Source organism: Salvia hispanica, chromosome 6 (genome assembly GCF_029641045.1).
Source record: "Salvia hispanica isolate PSC_SH4W2 chromosome 6, Shi_PSC_v1, whole genome shotgun sequence".
Taxonomy (NCBI): Eukaryota; Viridiplantae; Streptophyta; class Magnoliopsida; order Lamiales; family Lamiaceae; genus Salvia; species Salvia hispanica.
The window spans coordinates 34,346,143-34,360,451 of NC_142697.1; the positions used below are offsets into that span (position 1 = coordinate 34,346,143).

The 14,309-nt window shown below is 34.1% G+C and overlaps 1 protein-coding gene across 1 annotated transcript; it reads right to left on the minus strand.

Annotated features, from left to right (window-relative positions):
* Positions 1-7,120: 7,120 nt before the first annotated feature.
* LOC125194754 (uncharacterized) lies at positions 7,121-8,398 on the minus strand. Its single transcript, XM_089060077.1, has 2 exons — positions 8,104-8,398; positions 7,121-7,830 (listed from the first exon to the last, which is right to left on the minus strand). The coding sequence occupies exons 1-2, from the start codon at positions 8,396-8,398 to the stop codon at positions 7,220-7,222; spliced, it is 906 nt and encodes a 301-aa protein (XP_088916203.1). The 3' UTR covers positions 7,121-7,219.
* Positions 8,399-14,309: the final 5,911 nt, after the last annotated feature.

Genomic DNA, 14,309 nt, shown 5'->3' on the forward strand with positions numbered 1-14,309 from the left:
AATTTAATTTTAGGTTTATTACTCATACACAATATTTGTGTATTATATTCCATATGAATTTCTTAAATTTATTACTATTATTTTGTAGTATTAGATTAAATTATTGCATACATATTTATTTGTATTAATTTCTTTATAGCATGTAGGTATTGCTTAATTTTTTAAAATTTAGATAAATATACAAATTAATGATCCATGCATAGCACGGGTGTTACACTAGTCATATATAAAAGACAAGTTTTGGCTTTAATTTGAATATTTATGAATTCTGGAGTTAAATTCAAATATATAAATGATAAATGGCCTCTATAATTTAGAGCTTTATAACCTTTGCCTTATTAATAAAATTTAAATATGAATGATAAATGGCCTCTATAATTAAGCCATAGAATATTTAATTATAAGCTTTATAACCGTTGCTTTATTAAGAATTGAATTATACATTAATTTGTAACCGCCATGTGTATTAAGAATTGTATTGTATTAACAATCTTTTGAAATTGTAAGGAATTTGGCATGATACATTTCAAGAAAAATAATTTAATGTAAATTTATGACTGCTAATTGGTGAATTTCTAGACATTTCTTTATTTTTTGTCTATAAATAGTAGTATTTGTTATTTCCATTCTTATTACTCACTTCCTCATTTCCTCATTGCTTGCATAAAAAGTTTTTTAGGGTTTCTTTCTCTTTTACCAAAAACCGTATATTTATATTTATTTATTTATTTATTCTTTCTGTTTGATTATTCACCTTCTTCGAAGACCTACAATCTAGCATAACTCAATCAATGAAGACGGAGTCAAGGAGACAGTGGAGATTACTCATGTGAGAGAGAGTGAAAGGCGATGACATGGAAGAAGCGAATCGGAGGCTGTGGAAAGAAAGTCGTGTGAGAGAAGGTGAAATGAACATAGCACTTTGAAATCCAATTTGAGGATTGATTTGTGTTTTACATTATGTTAGTTCATATTTAAACTTTATTTACTTTTAATTATTTTTTTGTTAGTTTTGTTTTAATTTGTTATGTCTTAGCTACAATGATTTTTTTTTAACATATTATTATTATCAATCGATTTTGTTGCTTAAAAATTATGTGGAGAAATGGTTCTCCTATAAATTACCATAATTTTTTATGTAAACAAATTATTAAATCATCTTAATTTTGCATCTAATTCTTTTATTGTGTGAATAGATTTCATGGCCACAAAATATAGTAACCGCACATTAGTGTAGCAAAATAATTAGATTATCTTCCATTTTAGATCAAATTACAACAATTAGATTAACTGTTAATATACACGTAGTAATAAATTTTGATATAGATCATCGTTCATGCTTATACCGTGAATCATGAATCAACGTTACTCCATTCGTCCCAGATAATTCGTCCCAGTTTTCTATTTCAGTCTGTCCCACATAATTTGTCCCACTTCACTTTTACCATTTATGGTAGTGGACTCCATATTCCACTAACTCATTCCTACTCACATTTTATTATAAAACTAATATATAAAAGTAGAACTCACATTTCACTAACTTTTTCAACCCACTTTTCATTACAATTCTTAAAACCCGTGCCCGGTCAAAGTGACCCGAATTATCCGGGACGGAGGGAGTATAAAACTTTTAAGATTTAATGATATTAATTTTATTTAATTACTACTAATTATTTTTATTTTCCTTAACAATTATTATTCGTTGCACTATTTAACATTAAAGCCGTTATAAATAAAGAATACATGGATACAATTTAAATCCATGGCTATAAATATACTACTTTGTTTGCTTGTACATCACTTACTACCTTCTTTTGCTTCACTGAATTTTCTGGAAAAAACAATTTGTTTACTTTGTACATTCTTTTTGTGTGATTATATTTTGTTACTAATATTTGTTGTTTGTGTTTTATTAAATTGAAAAGATGGGGTCGACGCCTGACGATGAAAGTGTTGGAGATGATGAACGGAGAAGATCCGGTGGATAGAGATGCATGAGCATAGGCGATTTTGGGAATCCATATTTTTTATTGAAAATTTCATTTCTTGGTTGCATCCTAATCCATTATTCCCTCCGTCCCGCTTTAGGAGTCCCAGTTGAGTTGGTCACATATTTTAAGAAAAAAGTGTTTAGTGTGTAATGAATAAATATTTAGTGGATGTTGGGATCCACTTTTAACACTTTTTTATTAGTTGTAGTGGATGTTGGGACCCACTTTTAACACTTTGTAGGTATTTTTTATTAATTTATCTCAACCGGGACTCTTAAAGCGGGACGCCCAAAATTGATCAACCGGGACTCCTAAAGCGGGACGGAGAGAATATTTTTTAATAAGATGATTAACGAGTTAATCGATTCTCAATTAACAGAATTATTGAATGTTTATTGATTAGTAATTAATGAGATTAAAGACCAATTCAAATATAAATACAATATTTTATTTTCAATATTATTTAAAATAATCAACAAGACAATATGTAAAGCTCTTTTGTTTTTTTTTTTTTTTTTTTAATTAATGTGATCTATAAACTCTATAAAATTTTAATTGTGATTATAAATTCCGTATAATTTTATCTTTTATCATTTTATTTATTTAAGTAAATTGACATTTCCAATTTGATGTGAAGAAATTTCAAAGAGTCGTGCAACGCACAGGGGTGATACTAGTTACTAATAAAATACAACTTCAAAACAAAATAAAAAATTGAGTCTTCATTCCATCCTACCATAAGTGATTTACGTTCCTTTTACGATCCCACTTAAAATGAATCATATTTATTTTTAGGAAAAAAATAAATTAAGAAGTTGTGCGTAGTAGATTAACTTATACCCCCTCCTTACCAGCTAAGATGGCATTTTTTTTTAGTTTGTCTTAAATAAAATTCACACATTTCAATATTTGGTAATATTTTCTCTAAGATTATTTTTCCTATTATTTCACTCAACCATTTTTTCTCACTCTAATTGAAATTTTCAACTTTCTTTCTCTCTACATTTACTACTTACAGTCACTTTTTATCTTTTCAATTAAACACACAACCAACAACTACTAAAATTTTATGTCTAACTAAGAAACATATCATCTTAATTGGAACGGAGGGAGTACTTAGATAATAGAATAGGAGGGAGCATCAAATTTGATCGAGAAGCTCTTAATGTAAATTTTAAGATTAAATTTTGAACATAAAAACTTTTTTGCTTCATTTGATTAAAATTTAAAACTATATAGAAAATAAAGTTGAGCATAGCTTCAATTGGAATAGAGACAGGGCAACTGAACCCAATGGCATATTCATAGCAGCATCCCATACAAATCAAGAAAATCTCTCACCTCTCATCATCAATTGGAATAGGAGATAAAATTTGGGGGACTCGGCCCTATATATATTTAAAAACACACGATCCGATTGCTCGTTGCGTCTTCTCTGCTTCCAGCTTTTTTCACCTTTCGCGTGCCTCATTGGTGGTTGCAAGTGCCTCCAAGCGACATTGCTCTTTCAACTTCCCTGCCATCTTCCTCTCGTCTCGTTTCTTCTGCTTCCCTTATTGACTCGATCTCGTCCCCTTGATTAATAGGCTCCTCATCGCCACGGGGCTCAGGTTTTGTATTCCACAGTTCCATAAAACATTGCACTTGAAGAAGTATTTGCTCCAATTTCAGTTAGTACTTAGTTACAATGAGGCACTTTATCATTACTTTCATCCATAAAGATCTAAAGAAGGTAGTCTATTCAGACTTATAACTTCTCCTTGACATAGTTTAGCAACAAAATTATGCAACTAGCTATGCATTTATCAGTTCCATGACCATTTGATCCAGTATTTTATTTCCAAATTGACAGAATATATATAGGGATGTATTCAAATCCTAACATATTTTTATTGCAATTCATTTAATAGCCATTCATTCATTCTACAAAAATGCAGTTATCAGGAGTTGTACCTGGTGCCATGGAACATGGCCGTTCAAGCATCGTCAACCAAAAACACGTGAACCTTCTTCTCAACCTCAAGCCAGCTACACCCCGGGTCCTTCTTCACTCCTCGATCCCTCATAAATTTACGGACTGTGGCAACACTATCCCACCGCCCCGCAGAGGCAAACATATTCGCCAAAAGGATATATGTCCCATCATGCTTCGGAATCATGTCAAAGAGTTTTTCAGCAGCACGGACGCCTAAGTCCACGGTTCAAATAGTCCTGGGCCTGGTTTGCAAAATAGCCAAATTGGAGCCCATTTCAACCAATGAGGCCATCCTAACTAAGCCCGCTTCGTTTCACTGGTGGGCCAGGCCTGGGCTGAGCTAGGCCGGGCGACTTTAATACTTCCTCCATTTAAAAATAGAATTTTTTTTTTTGTTAATTCGTTTCTTAGAAATATAAGAACTTCTCATTTTAGAAAATGAACATCATATTCCATTACCGCTAATTCCACTATCTGGATTGAGGTGGACGCATATTTGTTCCAATGACCCAAGGCAAGTAGCTCAGCCTCAAGGCCAGATGATATATCTAGCGGTGTCCAGAATGCTCGTATGAGAGCACCATCACAACCTCGGATTAGTCCACCTCCACATGATCTATCTCCTGAGCCGAGAACCAAACGTTTGTGTTGAGTTCGATCCATCCTTGGTCCGGGGGTTTCCATTTAACCATCCAGGCTCTCTTCAGGGATGTACCAAAAGCTCACAACTGCCCTCCTCACTTGATTGTGAAGTTTGAATAAAGTTATAAACTGAAAAATTCAAATAATCACACAGATGAATAAGCCTCATCAGATGAAGATCAAGAAGTCTGCCGGGGAACATAAGCTGGTAATTCCAGAAAAAGTTCCACCATGGCTGAATTTCACCCTCACTTTCCAATGTGAGGAACTGCAGATGCTACGAGGACATGTCAAGTCCAACGAAATAGATCTGAGTTCCTTGAAGTTCCGAAGGAATGAGAAGAACCCCAAATCCTTAATTGGTGAATTCAATCATTTCTTCACTGGTAAAGCCTGCCATCTTAGTGAGAAGTTCACAGATTTCATCCGCTGATTCAGTAGATTGCAAGGTCAAAATCTCAACAATCTAACATGGCTTAAATACATACCCATACTTACGACACCGCCTAATGCTGCTTACGCTTGATGGTTAACCGGGCAATGCTTGAAAGCACGATGCTCAACCTCAAAATGCTAAGCAAGCACACAATCGAGCATAATGCATCAAAAAATGGACAATGTTAGTTCGATGATTAAACACTTGATCGAGCACGAACATCTTGCATCAAGTAATAGTAATTAGTTGTAAATTTGAAATTATTTATTCTTATCGTTCGTATGCAAATAAGGAAAACGGAAACATTAAAGCTTAAAGCTAATGATGTTCTATGAATGAGCTTTGCCGATCGCGCTACATTTACATACTCAATTAGGACAATGATACCACATGTCATGAAAAATTACGTATGTATAAATACACATGCAAGATTAGTTAACATGCAACGATTGGATGACCAAGATCTATAAGTAAACTAACAATGGACGAATAAGTTGCAATTTTTTGTACATTCTAGCACATTATTAGAAGAATCATACAATGAAAACTAATTTCATGCGGTCGAGAGAATTGGGTAGAAGGTACTTAAATAGTATACTGCAAATACAGATGTGTGGAAAAAAGAATCTCCGTTCTGCAAAACCAAATTCTGTTACTATCAATGTGAAAGGAGAAGAGAGGCAGTGGCAAGCAATAATTAATTTCTACATATAATTATTTGCATTTAAACGCATAAAATTGCAGTTCACGGCAACCAGGCATGAACCCGCGCTTCGTCAACCCAAAAATTATGCAGAATGTTCCAGAGAAGAAGATCCCCTCTCGATGCAGGAAAACGCAACCGACCTCTCTGCAAAGCTCTCATCAGATATGTCAATCCAGAGAAGATCCCCTCAATTTGGGAGGCCGAATTATTTGGTTCAAGACAACTCAAGTATTCAACAGTTCAATGAACCAGTTGCAAGCCGATCAAATTTTGAAAACACTAGGTTCACAAAGATAGTGTTTCTAAGTGTACAGTTCCTCATTCATGAAAAATAATTTTTTTTATATTACTATTATACATCCTTCAAATAATAGCCTGACATGAAACAACTCATAATGATAAGATCAAACATAAACACCACTTAATAATAATAAAAAAAAAAAAGCATTCAACACGAAAATGTCTCGTACACACGATAACAAAATGATATCACGTTTACACGATTCGATAACGACCAAAAAATCTAGATTAACATTATGAACAAGAATGAAATTATAAACAATTGCCACAGTAGTTCATTTTTGTTACGTCCACTGAAATTAGTCCATTTTTATTTATAGATAGTATCTCAACAATATTTATAAACTCGACGACATGATAAGGCCAAACTCGAATAACACACAATAAGATAACATTAAAAATGAACATGAGCATGATGTAGATTGACATTATCATTTAGAATGATATCATAGAGAGCATCCCAAAATATATTTACTAGCCACACCAGAATAGGTTGACATGATAAAGCCAAATCTGAACACCGTACGATAAAGAAACCTTAGACACGGACATGACCAGATAACCACAAAACACAAATGTAGACTAGCATTATAAACTCTGAACTCTTAAGTGAGAAAAAGTAAGGTGTCAAAATTATGCAGAAGTATGGTAATCCTAAAAAGTAATTTAACATTATAAACTAGATCGAGATCGCATTATACTTCCTTTGTTTCTAAAAAAAGAGGTCATTTCTTATAGTTTTGATACATCCGCAAAACTGAGTCCATTTCAGTTCCAACTCCATGATATATATAAATCCATAATAGTCAAATAATAACAACAAAACATGATCAGCTCGAACCCTAACACCACACAATAAGAAAACCTGTTATTATAATACAAAAGCCTATGACAGGCTCTCCATATCAGAGGTAATTAACAAAATTAGCCACTAAATAATGCCATTTAAGGTACAAATTGGGGCTAATTGTCACTTTATTGCAAAATTGCAAGAGATATCATAGGTGCAGTAGCAACAACAATATTACATACAACATCCCAATTATATATAGTGTGTATCAGGTCAACACGATAAGGCCAAACCCAAACAGTAAACGACAAAGAAGACTTATAACCAAAAAACTACACCACAAACAATCCTTCCACACAAACACACAAATGTATACTAACTAAAACGAGATCACATTCTTGAATCCGAAATTCTTGAGTGAGAAAAGGCTAGGAGTGAAAATCAGGGCACTAACGTAATCCTTCGCAGCTGCATCCTCAAACATACCGACTTGTTGAATAGTTCGTGTCTTGTTGGAGTAGTAGATGAGCCGCTTTTCGGCCAGCAGCATCAAAACGTCACCATCTTTAAAAAGTTTAACTGGTTTAACGCACATATAATTCCAACCAAAAACAGAAGCCCGATCAAAATCAAAACCGTTACTACTCATCTTGTACAGTATAGTCCAAGATTCCTCGACATGGTATTCCTTCATCGACCAAACGACAATTTCATCTTCCCATGTGTATGAATAACAGAGACAATCCCTCAAAGTAGACAACTCCCCGGTTAGACGGCTACGTCCATTTACAGGAGGCGGAGGAGGAGGAGCAGCGAAGTTGCTAAAACATTCATTTTCTAGATCAAAACCACAAATCCGTAAGGCATGAGGCGAATAATATGATCCTGTCCAATGGATGTTGCCATTACAAACAATGTGTGCAGCTGTATAGAATCCGAGACCAGAAGCAGCGCCGGCTGCAACGCGCCTCCATGTTCCTGTTCCGAGGGTGTATACATAGTGAAAGTCGGTGTCCGCATTGATACAGACCACCTTATATTGCCCACTTATTTTGCTCACACCGAATCCAAAACAAAACAACGGATCAACATCATCATCATCATCAACAACAACAGCATCATCATCTAAGATGTAATCCTCAGGGCCCCATAGCTCTATATACTGACGAGTGATCGGATTGCATATAAAAAGAGGAATTTGAGAAAACCCTAACTTTGAGTGCAGAAGAAGCAATCCATTAGCAGCCATAGCCGCCAGTTGTTCTGAGTTTTCGTGAGGGATATCGAAATCTGTGAGCGGAATGTAGTGAAGATCATGGCTCTTCTCCTCATCGGCTTCGTCTTCGTCTTCAATATCGAAAATTGAGCACCGAATTGAGTTCATCTGCTGCAAGAGAGCTAGGGCGGGTGGGGTTTTGTATTCGAAATCGTCGGAATCGAGCAGATTGAGCCATGATTTGCAAACGCACTTGCTTAACGCAATGCTTTTTATAGGGAGCCGCGAGAGGATGTTGGAGGTGATTTCTGATGGCAGATTTCTGAAGAAATTACGCTCCATTGATGGTAGAAATGGAATGCGTATGAGAATGGTGAAGAAGAAGAATAAGCAGCAGCGGCGTTCATTTTGGAGGACTAAATAGTGAGAAATAGGGTTTCTTCTGCTACAGTAATAAGAATTAGGGATTTCGTCAATTATTACTCTTAGTTAGTAAATAAATCTAAGAAAAATAGACAAAGTTAATGATAGAGTTTTTAGTGGTAAACTGGTAAAGGAAGATAGAGTTAGGGAAAAGTGGTTTAAGCAAAGTTAGTGGTGTTAGTAGTGTTTAAAATATTTCATTTCTAGAATTGATATAGTTTTGGTGGACGTCCAAATTGTTAAAACTAACACTATCTTCGTCCATAAAAAATAGACAAAATTTTAAATGACACGAATTTTAATACGCAATTTATAAAATAAAATCGGAGAAGAAAAAGTGGTAGGAGTTATTAATGGATTGTGGGGTCCATATTTTTTTAGAGGTAGTATATTTTATGTGGACAGATTTAATTTGTATGTGTATGATTAATGGTTCCATGGTCTTAGATAAATTACTCATAAAAATGAAATTAGAAGTCTCATAATTCCACCATTGTAACAACTATGTTTATAATATCACAATAAATTCATTCGAATGAAAACTTTAAACAACAATTTCTATTCGACGCGGTAAGGCCAAACCCGAATACTAAAAGACAAACAAACATTCGACAAAAATTCATAAATGTAGACTAATAGACTAAAATAAAATGATCCAGCAACATCAAAACATCACCATCTTTAAAGCATTTAGGCTGTTGGAGCTGGTGTTCTGCATCCTCACAAGACCTCAGCACTGAAAAAATTTCTCTTCTGGCGACAGTTTCCATTCTTTTCACGATAGTCCGTGGGATCAGTTCCTTGATTTTTTTAGGCATATTCGATCAGTTCTATCATTTGGCGTTCTGACGAGTGTATGAAAACATATTCTATCAGTTCCATCGGTCTACATGCAGTAGCCTTGTGTGCGAAGCTGTTTCAACATCGGGGCAGTTGATAGAGATCAAGACTGTATTATCTCCATTCTCTTGAAATCATTTTCATCTGTGTATAGATTACTTTTCATGTTTGAGAATTTGTTTCCTTGTTTAGTTTTATGTTGATTTCCTTTCCTAGTTTAGATTTTATCTTGTGTTTTTCTCTGCTAACTTTAATTATGTGTTTACTAGCATTTACTTCATAACAAACCAAAACACGATAAGAAAAGTCTCATCACGGTCACGATAACAATATGATTTAATAATGCGCGTTGACACGACCCGATAACACATAATGTAGATTAACGTTACAAACTAGAATGAGATTACAATCAACAACGCACATTAATATATATATATATATATATAGTACGTGTCGGGCGACATGATAAGACAAAACCCGGACAGCAACTAACAAAGAAACCTCAGGCACGAACTAGAAGGACTTTACACTGTAAACTCCTGATTGAAAAAAGGCTTGGAATGGAAATCGTAGCATAGGCAAGGTAATAAACTGCAGCTGCATCCTCATACCTACCAACTTGTATAGTGGTTCTTGTCTTGTTGTACACGTAGATGAGTCGCTTAACAAAAAAAAATTCACAATCAAAGTTAGGTTTCCAATAAAAACCAAAACAAAGAGCACTCATCTTGTACTCTATTGTCCAAGATTCCTTGACTCGGTATTCCTTCATCAACCATATCACAATTTCATTCTCCCGTTTGTATGAAATGCACAGGCAGTCCTTCAAAACAATCAACTCCAACTCTCCAACTCCCATCAGAGCAGAGAAGATGCTAAAACACTCTGTTTCAATGTCAAAACCACAAATCCGTAAGGGTTCCTTCGGATCATATAGTATCCAATGGAGGTTACCATTACATTCAATGTGTCCACCCAAGCAGAATCTGCAGCCAGAAACGGCGCCAGCTTCAACGCGCCTCCATGTTCCTGTTCCAAGGGTGTATATATGTTCCAGCTTCAACGACGCCATCGGTGGATTTTTATTTTACCTTTGTTTATTCACTTATCGAAGAAAAACCATAAATATTTCCAATGATTTCAGTTGATCTCAATTTTTCAAATAGAAATGTAATTAAAGTATCTTCGTACAGGATTTCCCCATAATGGCCATGAACCGTTGCTCCTGGAGTAGCCAAATAAGGCTTAGCTGATCCTATTGCTACAGAGTCAACTTGAACAAGTATTACTTGATCCGATTTTAATTTTAGGTGTGGTGTGTTTTTGGCTAAATATATTTTTGCACAAATAAACTGTCCAAAATTCATTTTTGTAGATTTTTCTTGACAATAATTGGGGTTGAGAAAATACCAATTCAAATTGAAAATAATGTTACTGCACGGACGAGGGTTATAAATTTTTTCATTTTCATTGATTAAATAATATTGAAATTTAATTACTTGAAAAGTCTGTTTTAAATTGTTAAGTTGCAAATAGTTATTTACCAAGATCAGATTATGAATCATTAAATGGTAAGATGAATAAACATTCGCAATTATAAGGGTTGTTCCTAAAGGCTTCGACAATTCTTAATTGGAATTACATGATCTTTTGTAATTTGAATTAATTCTTTTATCGCATTACGATTGTGATATTTTACATCATTGAATGGACCCATTTGAAAACAATTAGATGATGACAAAACTATCAATGATTGGTATCCCATATTTCTATTCAACAACGTATGAATAGTTCTTTTATTTTGTTTAAGTGGTTGTTGAATTCTTATTTTGGTTTATATTGGTGCAATCTGAGCCATTAGTGGGGAGAAATCCTGAGACCGGTCGGTCATTCCTTTTTCCGCTATATGAAATAGTGGATCACTCTAAGTGCTTGGCAAAAAAATCTTAAACCCAACTTTTATTTATAAAGGAGTCGCTGTTGGGGTAATGAGAAGGATTTGGGGGAGAAGAGAGAGAAATTATGTCATAAATTAATAATTAAAAAAAAAATTATTCATAAAAATGAAATTAGAAGTCAGATAATATCGCAATAAATTCATTCGAATGAATTCGACATGACAAGTTTATACCCGGACACTAAAAGACAAATGAGCCTACAAAGACAGACAAACAAACATTCGACGCTAACACATAAATGTAGACTATAATTATGGACTAAAACGAGATCACATTCTCAAATCCGAAACTCTTGAGTGAGAGAAGGCTAGGATTGAAAATCAGGGCATAACCCGGCCTCTTTGCGTCTGCATCATTCAACATATTGACTCGTTGGAGAGTTCTTGTGTTGTTGGAGTAATAGACTAAAATTGAATAGTCCAGCAACATCAAAAGATCACCATCTTTATAGAGGTTAATTGCAGCGACATGTATATTTAGGTTATAAAAATTTGTTAAATCAAAACCAATAGTACTCATCTTGTACTCTATAGTCCAAGATTCATCGCGCCTCCATGTTCCCGTTCCGAAAGTGAATACACAATGAAACTCCGCATTATTCCAAACCACCTTATATTGTCCACTTATTTTGCTCACACCGAATCCAAATTGTACCGTCTGATTCGAATTGTAGTAATCAGGGTAACTGAGCTTTGTAAATTGACGAGTGATCAGATTGCATATGTAAATACCATTAACCGATGGTGAGTAGAGAAGAAGCAATGCATCTTAAAGATGGTAATCGAGAGAGGCGAGGTTAGGGTAACTCATATTGAGAAAGCGTTTGGGAGTAGAAGATCGGTTTTGTATATTTCTGTCTTGTATTACAATAGACTTCATCACCTTATTATATAGGTGTGAGAATTTTCTATCTATGGTAAATACAATCAATCTATTCTAGGAAAATATGTAATGGTATCAATCCTAGTCAATCAAATATTCTTCACCATTAATTCTGTAATCTTCTCGCCTTTTATTATGTCTTGACAATGCACTGGTAGTGATACCCTCAATTGATCCTGTGCTTCCGTGAGGGATATCGAAATCTGTGAGCGGATGGTAGTGAAGATCGTGGCTCTCCAGATTGGCTTCGTCTTCGTCTTCAATTTTGAAAATCTCGAACCGAGAGTTCTCCCGGTAAAATCGAACTAGGGCGGGTGGGGTTTTGATTTTGGATTTGACAAAATCGAACAGATCGCGCCATTGCAAACGGATTTTGCTGATTGCAAGGCTTCGGATAGAGAGGCGTGACAGAATTAGTAGCTGCGTATGTTTTGTGAATTAAGAATTAGGTTTCACATCAATTATATTTATATGCCTTTAGGGATGCACTTCAAAAATAACATATTTTGAAAAAATAACATCCTACCATTTTCGTCCACCCAATATATGAAATTAATTCCTAATTCTATGGTGAACAGAATATTGGATTCTCATTATATGCTTTCTTCGATTGTTATTGGATTTTAATATTCTATTTCGTCTATAAATTTAGTCTTTCATGTTATATGATATGATAAGTTATTTAATTCCTATTATTATTGTAGTTGTATCTATCTTGGTTTCTTGTCGACCATGCAACATTCTAAACAAATAATGCAACATACTGTTTCATATCCTTCCGTCCGTGATTAAATGTCTCATATTTGATCGGCACAAGTTTTAAGAAATTGTTTGACTTTATAAAGTATAGTAGGTAGAAAAGTTAGTGGAATGTGGGGTCTGCTTTTATATATTGATTTTATAATAAAATGTGAGTGAATTGAGTTGGTGGAATGTAGGGTCCAATAATCAAATATAGTAAAAGTGAAATGGGATATTTATTTGCACAGACCAAAAAGGAAAAATGAGACATTTAATGGCGGACGGAGAGAGTATAATGCAGTGCAATGATGATATGATGGATGCAATAATATTATAGTGGAGATGCAATATATGGTAGATGTGAAACGATAAAATTTAATTGTGTTAATTAGATTAAATACATATTTATACCATACACTTGTCATGGCATACAATAAATTTCTTCCAAAATTTACTTATTCATGAGATATTAACATTCAAGAACAGATTTTTGTTACTTTTGAGATTGAGTTAAAATAATAAATGCAAACTAATATAATCGTGTTAAAAAGAATTACGACATACTCCCTCCGTCCATAAAAATTAGATCACTTTTGTCATTTTGGGACGTCCACAAAAAATAGATCACTTTCTAAAAATGAAAAGTTTATCTCTCATATTTTTTCCATTTTTTCTTCTCTCTCATACTTTACTCACTTTTTCTCCCTATCTTTCTTACTTTATCTATTTTTTCTCCTCATCTCTCTTACTTTACCAATTTTACATTAAAACTCGTGCCGAACAACAATAGATCTATTGTTTGTGGACGGAGGGAGTAATGTTTATTCAAAATAAGACCTGTTTTGTTGAATTAAATTTCAATGCATTGAACGCACGATTAATTGCTTGAGAAAGCATAATTTTTGCACTAGAAGCATTAATTTGTTTTACAATAACTTCTGTAAAGTACATGTAATGATGTTATTTCCTTCTTCCTATTTTGAACCTCTTTCCCCTCGGTTCATTTTATGGATCATCCTGTTTCTTCCATCGTCTAAGTCGCTTAACAACTGTGGACTGAATAAGAGCAATCAAGTTACTGCAAAGTTCGGCATAAATCAAGCTCATTATAAAACAAATGAAGCAAAACTAATGGTATTATCCAAAAAATTTCAATATGCAACAATTTAACCATATTAGGCGTGTTTGAGGTCAAATTAAGCACACGTTTAATAAGATAATTACGCATCGTTGGCCGCATTCCAATAGTCTACACATATTAAGCAACATAATTGCATAATCAAATTCAATCCTGACTATAATTATTGAACGCACAAATTAAGTGAATTGAAGAATAAATTACGCAAAAATCAAACTGTTTCTCACTACAAAAGCACATTCTCGAACATAGTGAGCAAATAATCAAATTC